Below are 17,478 nucleotides of genomic sequence, written 5' to 3' on the forward strand. Positions count from 1 at the left end.
TGTTTTCCTATGACCCTGTGATGCAGCCCACTGGACAGGCCAAGCAAGTTATTTCTCTTCTTTGTGGCAGGGGTGTGTGTGTGTACATGTACGTGGGCAGCCATTGGGTCCTACAGACAAGCCATAGACTGGCACTGCCCTTTCAAGTCTTAGGAGGGGTGGGGATAGGGAGGGCACTTCAGATATTACTCCTCCATCCTTTAGTCTGTTTTTACCCCCTCCATCCTCCTTCCCCCATCCCCCTATCCAGAAGGGAGGGCATTTGACTAATGTGGCGTTGGGCACCTCAGTTCGAGGCACTGCTGTTGTATGCGCTGGAGGTGGAGGGCGTGGAGCCCGACGCCAACGGCCCAGGTCCGGTGGCCAGGGCCTTGCGGAAGGGGGGCATGAGGAAGGGGTCTTGGGCCAGCTGCAGCACGTCGATGCGCTCCTCCTTGCGGTAGGCCAGGTAGCGGCGGATGAAGGCCTGACGGAGAGAGAGAAAAAGGCACCGAAATGAGATCTTTATTTGTTTTTAAGGGGGTAGGTCAGCTTTAATATTAAATAGAGATTGTGGCTTCCATCAGTGTAATTGTCTGCATCATTTCCAATCCCCCAATACATAGATAGATAGGTAGATACACACACACACACACACACACACACACACACACACACAGTACCAGTTAAGAATTTGGACACACTACTCATTCAAGGGCTTTTCTTTATTTTTACTATTTCATTGTAGAATAATAGTGAAGACATCAAAACTATGAAATAACACATTTGGAATCATGTAGTAACCCAAAAAGTGTTAAACAAATCAACATATATTTTAGATTTGACAAAACAGCCAACCTTTTGCCTTGATGAAACCTTTGCACACTCTTGACATTCATTTAACCGGCTTCATGAGGTATTCAACGGGAATGCATTTAATTAACAGGTGTGCCTTGTTAAAAGTTCATCTGTGGAATGTCTTTCCTTCTTAATGTGTTTGAGCCAATCAGTTGTGCTGTGACAAGGTAGTGGTGGTATACAGAAGACAGCCCTATTTGACAGAAGACCAAGTGGGGTGGCAGATAGCCTAGTGGTTAGAGCATTGGGCTAGTATTGAAAGGTTGCTGGATCAAATACCTGAGCTGACAAGATAAAACCCTCTTGTTCTGCCGCTGAATAAGGCAGTTAACTCCCTTTTTTGCGGTCATTGTAAATAACAATTTGTCCTTCACTGACTTGCCTTGTTAAATAAAGGTTAAAAATAAACAATTATGGCAAGAACAGTTCAAATAAGGTATGAGAAATGACAGTCCATCATTACTTTTTGACATGAAAGTCAGTCATTACGGAACATTCAAAGTTTCTTCAAGTGCAGTCGCAAAATCCATCAAGCGCTATGATGAAACTGGCTCTCATGAGGATCCCCACAGGAAAGGAAGAGTTACTTCTGCTGCACAGGATAAGTTCATTAGAGTTAACTGCACCTCAGATTGCAGCCCAAATAAATGCTTCACAAAGTTCAAGTAACAGACGCGTCTTAACATCAACTGTTCAGAGGAGACTGCGTGAATCAGGACTTCATTGTCAAATTGCTGCAAAGAAACCACTACCAAAGGACACCAATAAGAAGAAGAGACTTGCTTGGGCCAAGAAACACGAGCAATGGACATTAGATCGGTGGAAATCTGTCCTTGGGTCTGATGAGTCCAAATTTGAGATTTATTTCCAACCGCCGTGTCTTTGTGAGACGGGGAGTAGGTGAACGGATGATCTCCGCATGTGTGGTTCCCACCGTGAAGCATGGATGAGGAGGTGTGATGGCTGTTACCGACAAGTGAGGTCTCGAACTAAAACGTACATGAACACACTTACCGCTGGCTACTATATGGAGACAAACAACAAACATTTTTTAATGAGCTGTGAAAAAAAGAGTGAACTATTTTCCAATGCTCATTAGACTGGCCCAAGCCAACCCCAGTAAATAAGCCATGTTGTATATGGTACATTCCACTCTCTCTTTCTTCTTGTATGTGTAGGCTACCACTGTACTGTACAGGGGGCCTGCGCTTTTTCTGGGACAACATGTTTGACCATGCCATGGTGGCCTTCCTGGACTGTGTGCAGCAGTTCAAGGAGGAGGTGGAGAAGGGAGACACGGGATTCTGCCTGCCCTACAGGTCAGTCAACTAGTCTAGCAGACATCATCTAATTATAATTGTAATCAGCTATGGATTATGTCGAGAGACCAAGGATTAAGCTGTCAAAAGCTGACCAACTTCAGTTATGTGTAAATTTGGTAAGTTAAACAACTAAATTAATTAGTTTATCTTTCTTCATTTTTCCAATTCATTAAAAAAATCACTACTTTTCATATTCAGATTTGACAAATACGTTCCCCTGTTTCTAAATATTTCATTTATTCTACTTTCCTGCACTAGTAACACATCTGACAGAATGATTTAGATGAGTATTTGGATTTTATTTTATTGAGGTGTTTTATACAGGTGTTTCTGTAGATTTGAGGAACTGCTGAACACTGTTGGTTTAGACATTTCTGTATACAATACTGCCTCCTAGTAGTACTGCCTCTTATTGGAACCCTCACAGATTCCAAGGTAGAAGTCCTAATTTGGGCAGCAGGTGGTTTAGCAGTCACTGTATGTCTGTTTGTTCAATCCAAAATACAAAAGAGCGACAGACTCAGGTCCTTTGGTGCATCAGACCACGGATCGCTTCACGTAGCCAGCCAGTTCAGTGCCTTTGAGCCGGTGCTTGGTGGAGTCATAGACCCCCCGTCTAGAGCTCTTGGAGGAGAGCTTGGCACAGATCTCGCTGTGCTTCTCCAGGCGACTAGGATCAAAGCACCGGCCGCAGTGCTCACACTGCTTCAGCTTGGAGTTGGCTGCACTCATCCCAAATCGACGTTTCAACACCACCTGAATGAATGGATGTTATCAGATGGGCCAAATAATGGGCAGCTGGGCAAAAATGACAAGATATACAATATGTACAAACCAGATGAGGCCGATGGAAGGAGCTCATTGTAATGGGCTCATTGTAATAGCTGGAATAGAATAAAAGGAACGGTATCACACACATCAATCACATGGAAACCACGTTTGATTCCGATCAATTCATTTCATTCCAGCCATTACAACGATCCTATCCTCCTATAACTCCTCCCATCAGCCTCCTCTGATACAAACGCACGTGATCACCAACACTACACTAGATCAGCAGTTAGCATGGCTTTGGAATGTCAAGCTTCTTTACCTGTCTGTCCTCCTTTTTCTCTTCCATGTTCAAACCCTTCTTGACTTCCTTTGGTTTGATCACAGTGTATCTCGTGGCTGTCTGCTTTGGCTTACTTGCCACACTGCTTTGTTCTCCATTTCTCCTCACCTCTTTATTCCTTTCTTCCTCTTCTTCGTTATCTCTTATCATCTCCCATAGGTCAGAATCCACCTTCATTAGGCAAATCTCCTGGATGAACTTCTCCACCTTTTTTCTCAACCGTTCTTTTGCGTTTTTCTCCTCCAGAGCCTGAACATCCATCTTGGCCCCACTCTTAATCAGTTTCAATTCTTGGGTGACACTGATCAGCTTGGCCTTCATATATGCCATCACCTGCTCAGCCTCTGAGTTAAAGACGTCCCATACCATCTCGTCGGGGCATGGCGGTAGATCCTGTACAGTTAGGGTCTGAGTCTTGAACTGAACGTGTTTCTTCACAACCTGCCTTCTGTACTTTGAAGCAGCAGGACGAGGGCTGCCCTCTGGTCTGACTGGCTGGAAAGGCTTCTTCTTGGCATCATTGTTTGGCACAGTGACTCTGGCTCTAATGGGAGGAAGTGGCATCTTGGCGACCATATTGGCTCCATGGACTGCCTTCAATGGCTTGGCACTATGGAGGTAGATGTCTTTCACCACGCAGGTTTGATCCCTCTTAGTATGGATGGGTTGCAGTGGCTTCCGGATGGGAGGAACAGTAGCCTTCCCTGACTGCTGAGATGTTGGAGCTACATGCAGTCTTTGACTCTTCCCATTGCAGATGGACCTCTTTTTCTGCAGTACTGGGATTCTGGAGGGAGGATGTGGTTTCTTTTCCACAGCCTTCAAACTGGCAAGTCGCTGCAGAGCACCCTTTCTTTCTTCAGTCAACTCCAGTACTGGGATACTGGAGGTGTTTAAACTGTTTTGTTTGAAAGTTGGAAGCTTCTCAGTGGCCTTGGGTTGAGATGTCAGGGCAGGCTGAACGCAGTTGCTTCTGGCAGCTCCAAGGTTCCCTGTTAAAGCATTATCTTCCTGTAGCGGCCGCAAGAATCTCCTCATCATCAAGGAGATTGACAGTGGCATTCTTCTAACCTCGTTCTGCAACTAAGTTTTCGTCAAGTAGCACTTTTGATATTTTATGGTGATCTACTGTGTTAACTATATCTCAGGAGGAATTTGCTAGATTGCTGAAAATAGAACACTAGTATCCAAGACAATCAGACACCGGAATGTTCAAACAGAACATTTGGAATTTATTGATCAGTTGTGACATCATAATTAAAACAATCCCTTATTTTAAGTGTTTCTAAAATTCCCTATGGGGAGAAATGAATGGTGGAAAGACGGTTAGAACCATTTCCTTGTTTGACCTCTATGTTTTATGGATATTATGACTCATACTGTGGTACTCTATTGTACTTACACAAATAACTGGAGTTGGTCAGCTTTTGACAGCTTAATCCTTTGTCTGTGCATGATCATTTGCCTCCAACTAGTCACTAGCATGAGAAATCTGCAGATTATTTCGTTTTAGTTTACTGGCCTTAGATTTTAAAAAATGTGGGTGTTAGCAGTTGTAGATGTTGCCAGTTTCTTTCATACCCCTCAAGAAATAAACACTTGGGGGTTTAAGTTTTAGCACAACTTTTTCTGTTATGGTTCAGGATGGATGTCGAGAAGGGCAAGATTGAGGCATCGGTGGCTCCTACTCCATCAAGACCCAGTTCAACTCAGAGGAGCAGTGGACCAAGGCACTCAAGTTCATGTTGACCAACCTCAAGTGTGGCCTGGCGTGGGTGTCGTCTCAGTTTTACAACCGATAGAAGAGGAAGATGACGACTCACCCTGGGTGTGCCCCTTGACCCTTCTAAAACAACCGTTTTGTCACAATGTGTGACTCTCAAAAGTTCTTCTTTTACAATGCTCTCCTTGCTTCCCTATGATGTTTTGAGAGGGTGGGGAGAAGACTGGAGGAAGGACTTTTGAGATTCACCACTGGTGTGAATTCCAATCCAATAAGTCTTGTTTCCTTGTTTGATTTCCATATTGACCATTTGAAAGGACAAGATAAAACCTGTTAAATTGTACACATTCATGTCCGCCTAGACTCGTAGATGTTATGAAGGGAGCTATCTGAGACTTTTGGAGCACATTCAAGGATTGAGTCCTAATGGTAGGTAGGTAAAAAAAACTAACAGACATTGAATATCCCTTTGAGCATGGTGAAGTTGATAATTACACTTTTGATGGTGTATCAATATACCCAGTCAGTACAAAGATATAGGCATCCTTCCTAACTCAGTTGCCGGAGAGGAAGGAAACCGCTCAGGGATTTCACAGAGGCCAATAGTGACTTTAAAACAGTTTAACGGAAATGATAGAAAACTGAAGATGGATCAACTACTGTACATCATAGTTACTCCACAATACTAACCTAAATGACATAGTGAAAAGGAAGTTTATAAAGAATAAAAATTTTCTAAAACATGCATCCTGTTTGCAATAAGGTACAAGTAATACTGCAAAATTTGTGGCAATGACATTGACTTCATGTCCTGAATACAAAGTGTTATATTTGGAGCAAATCCAACAACAAATAACTGAGTACCACTCTTCAAATTTTCAAGCATGGTGATGGCTACATGCCTGTCATCGTCAAGGATGTTTATGATGAAAATAAACTGAATAGCGCTAAGCACAGGCAAAATCCTAGAGGAAAACCTGGTTCAGTCTGCTTTACAGACACTGGGAGATATTCAACTTTTAGCAGGACAATAACCTAAAATACAAGGCCAAATATACACTGGAGTTGCTTACCGAGACGACATTGAATGTTCCAGAGCGCCCTAGTTAGTTTTGACTTAACTTCTATGTGCTAGGTGGGACGGTAGCGTCCCACCTGCGGGACACAGCCAGTGAAATATCAGGGCGGCAAATTGAAAATCAACAAAATGTCATAATTCAACTTTCTCAAACAAACAACTATTTTACACCATTTTAAAGATACACGTCTCCTTGATGTAACCACCTTGTCCAATTTCAAAAAGGCTTTACAGCGAATGCAAAACATTAGATTATGTTAGGAGAGTACATAGACAAAAATAATCACGCAGCCATTTTCCAAGCAAGGACATGTGTCAATAAAACCCAAAACACAGCGAAATGAAGCACTCACCTTTAACGATCTTCATCAGATGACACTCCTAGGACATTATGTTACACAATACATGTATGTGTTGTTCGATAAAGTTGATATTAATATACAAAAACAGCATTTTACATTGGCGCGTGACGTTCTGAAAATATTTTGCCTCCAATACTTCCGGTGAATCAGCACAACAATTTAGAAAAATACTCATCCTAAACATGGATAAAATATTAAACTGTTATTCAAAGAATTATTTATGATCATCTCCTTTATGCAACCGCTGTGACAGATTTCAAAAAAGCGAGTACTGCGCTCAGAAAAATACACCAGGCAATACAGATACCTGCCATTTTGGAGTCATCTAAAATCATAAATAGCATTAGAAATGTTCACTTACCTTTGATGATCTTCATCAGAAGGCACTTCCAAGAATCCCAGGTCCACAATAAATGTTGTTTTGTTCGATAAAGTCCATTATTTATGTCCAAATAACTCCTTGTTGTTTCGTTCAGTAAGATACTCCAAAAGTAGGAAGCGTGCCAAAAATGTCACGACAAAAAGTTAAATTTACGTTCGTTGAAACATGTCAAACGTTGTAAAACATCAATCTTTAGGGCCTTTTTAACTTAGAACTTCAATAATATTTCAACCGGATGATTGCAGTGTCTTGAAAACCGTTTTGGAACACAGCTACCTCCTGACGTGAACGCGTGTAATTGTGGCCTGTCATTCTCTCGGTCATCAGACTCAAGGAGGTCTTGTTCGCTCTCTATTGACTGCAAAAGCCTGAAACACGTTCTAAAGACTGTTGACATCTAGTGGAAGCCTTAGGAAGTGCAAATTGAACCATAAGTCACTGTATACTGAATAGGCCCAGTCTTGAAAAACTACAATCCACTTCCTGGTTGGATTTTTTCTCAGGTTTTTGCCTGCCATATGAGTTATGTTATACTCACAGACACCATTCAAACAGTTTTAGAAACATCAGAGTGTTTTCTATCCAAATCTACTAATAATATGCATATTCTAGTTTCTGAGCCAGAGTAGTAACCTGTTTAAATTGGGTACGTTTTTCATCCAGCCGTGAAAATACTGCCCCCAAGCCCAGACAGGTTAAGAACTGAACAAGTCAATTGCAAACAACAGCTTTCACCTATCCAGTGTCATAAGATATGTGCATATGAAGGAAAAGACACAACCAGAAGCCACTTAGCTACCAATAGGTGCACTTCTTTGCAAGGCATGGAAAAACCTCCCTGGTCCCTTCATGCTTGCGATTAACAAAGGGATTGAAAACTTACTGACACAATACTTTTAATTTATTCGTTTTTAAAAACCTCTAGAAACATAATTCCACTTTCACATTATGGGGGACTGTGTGTAGGCCAGTGAAACTCAATTTAATCCATTCAACAAAATGTGGAAAAAGTCAAGTGGCGTGAATACTTCCTGAAGGCACTTTGAGATTGGCTCTTCAGGCAGTCATTGGGTTGCTAGCCTTGTACGTAGCACGTAGTTAGCTCTGTATGGCTGTGTATATTTGAGTATTACCAGTTAGGCTATTCTGCTTTTCTCTGGTAAACAACACACCTATGCTCAAGCATGAAATCAGGTTTCACAATATACTAAAATAACTTTGCTATTATTTAAGTAATGTTGGAATGTAGATTGTTATACTGCACAATTTCCAATGAATGAGATTTATCTTTGACGTAACTCCTTGCTAACAAACCACAAAGTCATACCCAAAGTTGGTGTAATGGTTTATATGCATTTCTATTAAGTCTCTCCCTCTCCATTTTGGGGGAAAGCCTCATGAAAAAATATGGACAACCATCCAAATAACAAAGCAAACTCCCAGTCCAATATCCAAGAAAATATTTAAATCTGATCAAATCAGTCAAAAGTGATGATCCTAGTGAAAATGACTTCTTTCTTTCACTTAACAGTTAGACGTTTGTAAAACACAGGGGCGGAAATCCCGGGGGGGACACGACCCCTCCATCCTGGGAAAAATATGATTTGTCCCCCCCAATATATCACTGAAACATAACTATGTAATTTAAATAATATTAATCATACACAATGAAAGCAATTGTGCTGATTATAGACACTCAATAGCGCGTTTTTAAGTTTCAAAAGATTGCGACCCCCCCCACCCTTTGCCTCACAATGGTTTGATCCACTGCCAGTTCCTTAGCTTGCTAGGTAACAGAGAGGTCGTATCTACTGTCTGAAAGGCACTCAATGCACGTAACTGACGTGAGGTTAATCCAGTCAATCGAGCACACACACTAGCTGAATATGCAGAGCTAGCGCGCAAATATTAACTATTAAGCTAGCTAGTACCTATTCCATTTATGTGGCGTCATCAAAGATGGAATCTTTGCTATCGTCAATTTATTCCAAGATCAGCATGCAGATGATGTAAGTTAGTGCTTCAAAGTCCCTGTGATAAGGTTAGCGATAAACTGAAATCCAAACTGAACAGAACTACACTCTCTTCTACCATTGTCTTAAATACACTGCTCAAAAAAATAAAGGGAACACTTAAACAACACATCCTAGATCTGAATGAAAGAAATAATCTTATTAAAAACTTTTTTCTTTACATAGTTGAATGTGCTGACAACAAAATCACACAAAAATAATCAATGGAAATCTAATTTATCAACCCATGGAGGTCTGGATTTGGAGTCACACTCAAAATTAAAGTGGAAAACCACACTACAGGCTGATCCAACTTTGATGTAATGTCCTTAAAACAAGTCAAAATGAGGCTCAGTAGTGTGTGTGGCCTCCACGTGCCTGAATGACCTCCCTACAACGCCTGGGCATGCTCCTGATGAGGTGGCGGATGGTCTCCTGAGGGATCTCCTCCCAGAACTGGACTAAAGCATCCACCAACTCCTGGACAGTCTGTGGTGCAACGTGGCGTTGGTGGATGGAGCGAGACATGATGTCCCAGATGTGCTCAATTGGATTCAGGTCTGGGGAACGGGCGGGCCAGTCCATAGCATCAATGCCTTCCTCTTGCAGGAACTGCTGACACACTCCAGCCACATGAGGTCTAGCATTGTCTTGCATTAGGAGGAACCTAGGGCCAACCGCACCAGCAAATGGTCTCACAAGGGGTCTGAGGATCTCATCTCGTTACCTAATGGCAGTCAGGCTACCTCTGGCGAGCACATGGAGGGCTGTGCGGCCCCCCAAAGAAATGCCACCCCACACCATGACTGACCCACCGCCAAACCGGTCATGCTGGAGGATGTTGCAGGCAGCAGAACGTTCTCCACGGCGTCTCCAGACTCTGTCACGTCTGTCACATGTGCTCAGTGTGAAGCTGCTTCATCTGTGAAGAGCACATGGCGCCAGTGGCGAATTTGCCAATCTTGGTGTTCTCTGGTAAATGCCAAACGTCCTGCACGGTGTTGGGCTGTAAGCACAACCCCCACCTGTGGACGTCGGTCCCTCATACCACCCTCATGTAGTCTGTTTCTGACCGTTTGAGCAGACACATGCACATTTGTGGCCTGCTGGAGGTCATTTTGCAGGGCTCTGGCAGTGCTCCTCCTGCTCCTCCTTGCACAAAGGCGGAGGTAGCGGTCCTGCTGCTGGATTGTTGCCCTCCTACGGCCTCCTCCACGTCTCCTGATGTACTGGCCTGTCTCCTGGTAGCGCCTCCATGCTCTGGACGCTACGCTGACAGACACAGCAAACCTTCTTGCCACAGCTCGCATTGATATGCCATCCTGGATGAGCTGCACTACCTGAGCCACTTGTGTGGGTTGTAGACTCCGTCTCATGCTACCACTAGAGTGAAAGCACCGCCAGCATTCAAAAGTGACCAAAACATCAGCCAGGAAGCATAAGAACTGTGGTCACCACCTGCCGAACATCTCCTTTATTGGGGGTGTCTTGCTAATTACCTATAATTTCCAACTGTTGTCTATTCCATTTGTACAACAGCATGTGAAATTTATTGTCAATCAGTGTTGCTTCCTAAGTGGACAGTTTGATTTCACAGAAGTGTGATTGACTTGGAGTTACATTGTGTTGTTTAAGTGTTCCCTTTATTTTTTTGAGCAGTATATATTTAATGGTCTCGTTGCAAAAGCTAAATTGTCACAAGGGAACTTTTATTTATTTATTTTATTTCACCTTTATTTAACCCGGGTAGCAAAGATTATAGCAAACACCACTGAAACTGAATTGGTGCTCGCTAGCTTTGCAAATTCAGCTATTGTTGGAAGCCAGCCAATATGAAACAAACTATTAAAATTACAAAAGGTTGCAGCATATGTTGTGTAAATGGTGAACTCATACAGCTGTCAACTCTTGTCATTTTAATCCGTTTCACATTTGCTAGCTACCTTTTAGATCGAAGCCCAAATAGAATGATTGAAGATGATAGAAGCCCATATCCTACTGTAAATAACCTACACTGTGTGTGTAGCCAGCCAGCCAGCCAGCCAGGTAGAAAAATGGTTGAAAAATAAAAGACGGACTTCAGAGCATTTTTCAATACACCAAAACGCATAGTAAGAACCCTAGTAGCCTAATATCTCAAAGACTAGTTGATAAAATGTTCATAAGAAAGAAATGAAATTCTAATGGAAATGTTTCACAATGATGTCATTAGGCAGAGCAGGCAACAGATGGCACACAGACAGCAGAGTTGGGGACAGATATGCAGGGACAGACTGGCAGAGACAGGGACTCTCAGGTAAGTTTGTTGAGTCTTTGTTTGGCAACATTATGAAAGGTTCTCAATTTTTTTTACTTGTAAAATAGGAACATAATTGGCAAATGCCATGGATAACCCCACTCTCAACTTAAACTGGTGACTGAACTAAGATTTGTTAAAGGCAATGGTATTGCTGTTGTGATTAGTTGTGTAGTTTTGGGTACCGGTAGTTAGGTGTACGGCAAACACCTTATTTCTTTGGTTCCTCAATATACATTTACCATATTACAATGTAGGCTATGTGTTACAGCACTCCTTTTGGTGTCCCCCTCAGGAATTGCTCTTGAGAAAATTTCATGTAATTGTCCCCTCCAAAGTTGATATCAGATTTTCGCCCCTGGTAAAACATAACAGTGTTGTATCAGCCAGGCATGGCTTCAACTTTGGTCATCTAAAATAGAAACTCCCCTTCATTTGAGCCAATCCAAAAGGGGGGGAGGGCAATTGATTCTATTATTGGTAAATATATAGAGTTCAACTTATGATACAACTCAAGCAAGAATTTGTAAAAAAGTATTTCTCTCAAAACATGAAATGGAATAGATATGTAGGAAAATGGTGCCGACAGATAGGGCTGCCATGCTTCTAGCTTACAAGCATTTCGCTACACCCACAATAACATCTGCTAAACACATATATGTGACAAATACAATTTGATAAGTAAGAGCTGTTTGGTTTTCCCGAAAACAGGTATGCACACACACACCCAACACACTGTGACTTCAGTCTGTTTTCCTATGACCCTGTGATGCAGCCCACTGGACAGGCCAAGCAAGTTCTTTCTCTTCTTTGTGGCAGGGGTGTGTGTGTGTACATGTACGTGGGCAGCCATTGGGTCCTACAGACAAGCCATAGACTGGCACTGCCCCTTCATGTCTTAGGAGGGGTGGGGATAGGGAGGGCACTTCAGATATTACTCCTCCATCCTTTAGTCTGTTTTTACCCCCTCCATCCTCCTTCCCCCATCCCCCTATCCAGAACGGAGGGCGTTTGAGTAATGTGGCCCCCAAAGGGGCCCTTTGGGGTGGCGTTGGGCACCTCAGTTTGAGGCACTGCTGTTGTATGCGCTGGAGGTGGAGGGCATGGAGCCCGACGCCAACGGCCCAGGTCCGGTGGCCAGGGCCTTGCGGAAGGGGGGCATGAGGAAGGGGTCTTGGGCCAGCTGCAGCACGTCGATGCGCTCCTCCTTGCGGTAGGCCAGGTAGCGGCGGATGAAGGCCTGACAGAGAGAGAGAAAAAGGCACCGAAATGAGAGGTTTATTTGTTTTTTAGGGGGTAGGTCAGCTTTAATATTACATAGAGATTGTGGCTTCCATCAATTTAATTGTCTGCATCATTTCCAATCCCCCAATAGATAGATAGATAGGTAGACACACACACACACACACAGTACCAGTTAAGAATTTGGACACACTACTCATTCAAGGGCTTTTCTTTATTTTTACTATTTCATTGTAGAATAATAGTGAAGACATCAAAACTATGAAATAAGACATTTGGAATCATGTAGTAACCCAAAAAGTGTTAAACAAATCAACATATATTTTAGATTTGACACAACAGCCAACCTTTTGCCTAGATGAAACCTTTGCACACTCTTGACATTCATTTAACCGGCTTCATGAGGTATTCAACGGGAATGCATTTAATTAACAGGTGTGCCTTGTTAAAAGTTCATTTGTGGAATGTCTTTCCTTCTTTATGTGTTTGAGCCAATCAGTTGTGCTGTGACAAGGTAGTGGTGGTATACAGAAGACAGTCCTATTTGACAAAAGACCAAGTGGGGTGGCGGGTAGCCTAGTGGTTAGAGCGTTGGGCTAGTATTGCAAGGTTGCTGGATCAAATCCCTGAGCTGACAAGATAAAACTCTCTTGTTCTGCCGCTGAATAAGGCAGTTAACTCCCTTTTTTGCTGTCATTGTAAATAACAATTTGTCCTTCACTGACTTGCCTTGTTAAATAAAGGTTAAAAATAAACAATTATGGCAAGAACAGTTCAAATAAGGAAGGAGAAATGACAGTCCATCATTACTTTTAGACATGAAAATCAGTAATTACGGAACATTCAAAGTTTCTTCAAGTGCAGTCGCAAAAACCATCAAGCGCTATGATGAAACTGGCTCTCATGAGGATCCCCACAGGAAAGGAAGAGTTACTTCTGCTGCACAGGATAAGTTCATTAGAGTTAACTGCACCTCAGATTGTAGCCCAAATAAATGCTTCACAGAGTTCAAGTAACAGACGCGTCTTAACATCAACTGTTCAGAGGAGACTGCGTGAATCAGGACTTCATTGTCAAATTGCTGCAAAGAAACCACTACTAAAGGACACCAATAAGAAGAAGAGACTTGCTTGGGCCAAGAAACACGAGCAATGGACATTAGACAGGTGGAAATCTGTCCTTGGGTCTGATGAGTTCAAATTTGAGATTTGGTTCCAACCTCCGTGTCTTTGTGAGACGCGGAGTAGGTGAACGGATGATCTCCGCATGTGTGGTTCCCACCGTGAAGCATGGATGAGGAGGTGTGATGGCTGTTACCGACAAGTGAGGTCTCGAACTAAAACGTACATGAACACACTTACCGCTGGCTACTATATGGAGACAAACAACAAACATTTTTTAATGAGCTGTGAAAAAAAGAGTGAACTATTTTCCAATGCTCATTAGACTGGCCCAAGCCAACCCCAGTAAATAAGCCATGTTGTATATGGTACATTCCACTCTCTCTTTCTTCTTGTATGTGTAGGCTACCACTGTACTGTACAGGGGGCCTGCGCTTTTTCTGGGACAACAAGTTTGACCATGCCATGGTGGCCTTCCTGGACTGTGTGCAGCAGTTCAAGGAGGAGGTGGAGAAGGGAGAAATGGGATTCTCCCTGCCCTACAGGTCAGTCAACTAGTCTAGCAGACATCATCTAATTATAATTGTAATCAGCTATGGATTATGTCGAGAGACCAAGGATTAAGCTGTCAAAAGCTGACCAACTTCAGTTATGTGTAAATTTGGTAAGTTAAACAACTAAATTAATTAGTTTATCTTTCTTCATTTTTCCAATTCATACAAAAAATCACTCCTTTTCATATTCAGATTTGACAAATATGTTCCCTTGTTTCTTAATATTTAATTTATTCTACTTTCCTGCACTAGTAACACATCTGACAGAATGATTTAGCTGAGTATTTGGTTTTTATTTTATTGAGGTGTTTTATACAGGTGTTTCTGTAGATTTGAGGAACTGCTGAACACTGTTGGTTTAGACGTTTCTGTATACAATACTGCCTCCTAGTAGTACTGCCTCTTATTGGAACCCTCACAGATTCCAAGGTAGAAGTCCTAATTTGGGCAGCAGGTGGTTTAGCAGTCACTGTATGTCTGTCTGTTCATTCCAAAATACAAAAGAGCGACAGACTCAGGTCCCTTGGTGCATCAGACCACGGATCGCTTCACGTAGCCAGCCAGTTCAGTGCCTTTGAGCCGGTGCTTGGTGGAGTCATAGACCCCCCGTCTAGAGCTCTTGGAGGAGAGCTTGGCACAGATCTCGCTGTGCTTCTCCAGGCGACTAGGATCAAAGCACCGGCCGCAGTGCTCACACTGCTTCAGCTTGGAGTTGGCTGCACTCATCCCACATCGACGTTTCAACACCACCTGAATGAATGGATGTTATCAGATGGGCCAAATAATGGGCAGCTGGGCAACAAAGACAAGATATACAATATGTACAAACCAGATGAGGCTGATGGAAGGAGCTCATTGTAATGGGCTCATTGTAATAGCTGGAATAGAATAAAAGGAACGGTATCACACACATCAATCACATGGAAACCACGTTTGATTCCGATCAATTCATTTCATTCCAGCCATTACAACGATCCTATCCTCCTATAACTCCCCCCATCAGCCTCCTCTGATACAAACGCACGTGATCACCAACACTACACTAGATCAGCAGTTAGCATGGCTTTGGAATGTCAAGCTACTTTACCTGTCTGTCCTCCTTTTTCTCTTCCATGTTCAAACCCTTCTTGACTTCCTTTGGTTTGATCACAGTGTATCTCGTGGCTGTCTGCTTTGGCTTACTTGCCACACTGCTTTGTTCTCCATTTCTCCTCACCTCTTTATTCCTTTCTTCCTCTTCTTCGTTATCTCTTATCATCTCCCATAGGTCAGAATCCACCTTCATTAGGCAAATCTCCTGGATGAACTTCTCCACCTTTTTTCTCAACCGTTCTTTAGCGTTTTTCTCCTCCAGAGCCTGAGCATCCATCTTGGCCCCACTTTTAATCAGTTTCAATTCTTGGGTGACACTGATCAGCTTGGCCTTCATATATGCCATCACCTGCTCAGCCTCTGAGTTAAAGACGTCCCATACCATCTCGTCGGGGCATGGCGGTAGATCCTGTACAGTTAGGGTCTGAGTCTTGAACTGAACGTGTTTCTTCACAACCTGCCTTCTGTACTTTGAAGCAGCAGGACGAGGGCTGCCCTCTGGTCTGACTGGCTGGAAAGGCTTCTTCTTGGCATCATTGTTTGGCACAGTGACTCTGGCTCTAATGGGAGGAAGTGGCATCTTGGCGACCATATTGGCTCCATGGACTGCCTTCAATGGCTTGGCACTATGGAGGTAGATGTCTTTCACCACGCAGGTTTGATCCCTCTTAGTATGGATGGGTTGCAGTGGCTTCCGGATGGGAGGAACAGTAGCCTTCCCTGACTGCTGAGATGTTGGAGCTACATGCAGTCTTTGACTCTTCCCATTGCAGATGGACCTCTTTTTCTGCAGTACTGGGATTCTGGAGGGAGGATGTGGTTTCCTTTCCACAGCCTTCAAACTGGCAAGTCGCTGCAGAGCACCCTTTCTTTCTTCAGTCAACTCCAGTACTGGGATACTGGAGGTGTTTAAACTGTTTTGTTTGAAAGTTGGAAGCTTCTCAGTGGCCTTGGGTTGAGATGTCAGGGCAGGCTGAACGCAGTTGCTTCTGGCAGCTCCAAGGTTCCCTGTTAAAGCATTATCTTCCTGTAGCGGCCGCAAGAATCTCCTCATCATGAAGGAGATTGACAGTGGCATTCTTCTAACCTCGTTCTGCAACTAAGTTTTCGTCAAGTAGCACTTTTGATATTTTATGGTGATCTACTGTGTTAACTATATCTCAGGACGAATTTGCTAGATTGCTGAAAATAGAACACTAGTATCCAAGACAATCAGACACCGGAATGTTCAAACAGAACATTTGGAAATTATTGATCAGTTGTGACATCATAATTAAAACAATCCCTTATTTTAAGTGTTTCTAAAATTCCCTATGGGGAGAAATGAATGGTGGAAATACGGTTAGAACCATTTCCTTGTTTGACCGCTATGTTTTATGGGTATTATGACTCATACTGTGGTACTCTATTGTACTTACACAAATAACTGGAGTTGGTCAGCTTTTGACAGCTTAATCCTTTGTCTGTGCATGATCATTTGCCTCCAACTAGTCACTAGCATGAGAAATCTGCAGATTATTTTGTTTTAGTTTACTGGCCTTAGATTTTAAAAAATGTGGGTGTTAGCAGTTGTAGATGTTGCCAGTTTCTTTCATACCCCTCAATAAATAAACACTTGGGGGTTTGAGTTTTAGCACAACTTTTTCTGTTATGGTTCAGGATGGATGTCGAGAAGGGTAAGATTGAGGCATCGGCGGCTCCTACTCCATCAAGACCCAGTTCAACTCAGAGGAGCAGTGGACCAAGGCACTCAAGTTCATGTTGACCAACCTCAAGTGTGGCCTGGCGTGGGTGTCGCCTCAGTTTTACAACCGATAGAGGAGGAAGATGACGACTCACCCTGGGTGTGCCCCTTGACCCTTCTAAAACAACCATTTTGTCACAATGTGTGACTCTCAAAAGTTCTTATTTTACAATGCTCTCCTTGCTTCCCTATGATGTTTTGAGAGGGTGGGGAGAAGACTGGAGGAAGGACTTTTGAGATTCACCACTGGTGTGAATTCCAATCCAATAAGTCTTGTTTCCTTGTTTGATTTCCATATTGACCATTTGAAAGAACAAGAAAAAACCTGTTAAATTGTACACATTCATGTCCGCCTAGACTCGTAGATGTTATGAAGGGAGCTATCTGAGACTTTTGACTTTATTCGTTCGTTTTTTTACCCACCTACCATTAGGTGCACTTCTTTACGAGGCATGGAAAAACCTCCCTTGTCCCTTCATGCTTGCGCATAACAAAGGGATTGAAAACTTATTGACACAATACTTTAAATGTATTAATTTGTAAAAACCTCTAGAAACATAATTCCACTTTCACATTATGGGGGATTGTGTGTAGGCCAG

At 42.8% G+C, this 17,478-nt stretch overlaps 2 protein-coding genes across 2 annotated transcripts; both read right to left on the reverse strand.

Annotated features, from left to right (window-relative positions):
- Positions 1 to 260: 260 nt before the first annotated feature.
- LOC115170587 (uncharacterized) lies at positions 261 to 4,405 on the reverse strand. The gene is made up of 2 exons (XM_029726851.1): positions 3,253 to 4,405; positions 261 to 466 (listed from the first exon to the last, which is right to left on the reverse strand). The coding sequence occupies exons 1-2, from the start codon at positions 4,333 to 4,335 to the stop codon at positions 287 to 289; spliced, it is 1,263 nt and encodes a 420-aa protein (XP_029582711.1). The 5' UTR covers positions 4,336 to 4,405; the 3' UTR covers positions 261 to 286.
- Positions 4,406 to 12,186: 7,781 nt separating this feature from the next.
- Positions 12,187 to 16,307, reverse strand: LOC115170648 (uncharacterized). The gene is made up of 2 exons (XM_029726895.1): positions 15,131 to 16,307; positions 12,187 to 12,366 (listed from the first exon to the last, which is right to left on the reverse strand). Exons 1-2 carry the CDS (start codon positions 16,211 to 16,213, stop codon positions 12,187 to 12,189), a joined length of 1,263 nt encoding a protein of 420 aa, XP_029582755.1. The 5' UTR covers positions 16,214 to 16,307.
- Between the last annotated feature and the right edge of the window lie 1,171 nt (positions 16,308 to 17,478).

This window comes from Salmo trutta, chromosome 32 (genome assembly GCF_901001165.1).
Source record: "Salmo trutta chromosome 32, fSalTru1.1, whole genome shotgun sequence".
Taxonomy (NCBI): domain Eukaryota; kingdom Metazoa; phylum Chordata; class Actinopteri; order Salmoniformes; family Salmonidae; genus Salmo; species Salmo trutta.

What these genes read in the sequence shown, in the direction of transcription:
- LOC115170587 (XM_029726851.1), bottom strand. Translation starts at nt 4,335, where the DNA reads ATGCCACTGTCAATCTCCTTGATGATGAGGAGATTCTTGCGGCCGCTA. An exon ending in AGAAAAAGGAGGACAGACAG is followed by an intron (nt 467 to 3,252) that starts GTAAAGAAGCTT and finishes TCTCTCCGTCAG; the next exon opens with GCCTTCATCCGCCGCTACCT.
- LOC115170648 (XM_029726895.1), bottom strand. Translation starts at nt 16,213, where the DNA reads ATGCCACTGTCAATCTCCTTCATGATGAGGAGATTCTTGCGGCCGCTA. An exon ending in AGAAAAAGGAGGACAGACAG is followed by an intron (nt 12,367 to 15,130) that starts GTAAAGTAGCTT and finishes TCTCTCTGTCAG; the next exon opens with GCCTTCATCCGCCGCTACCT.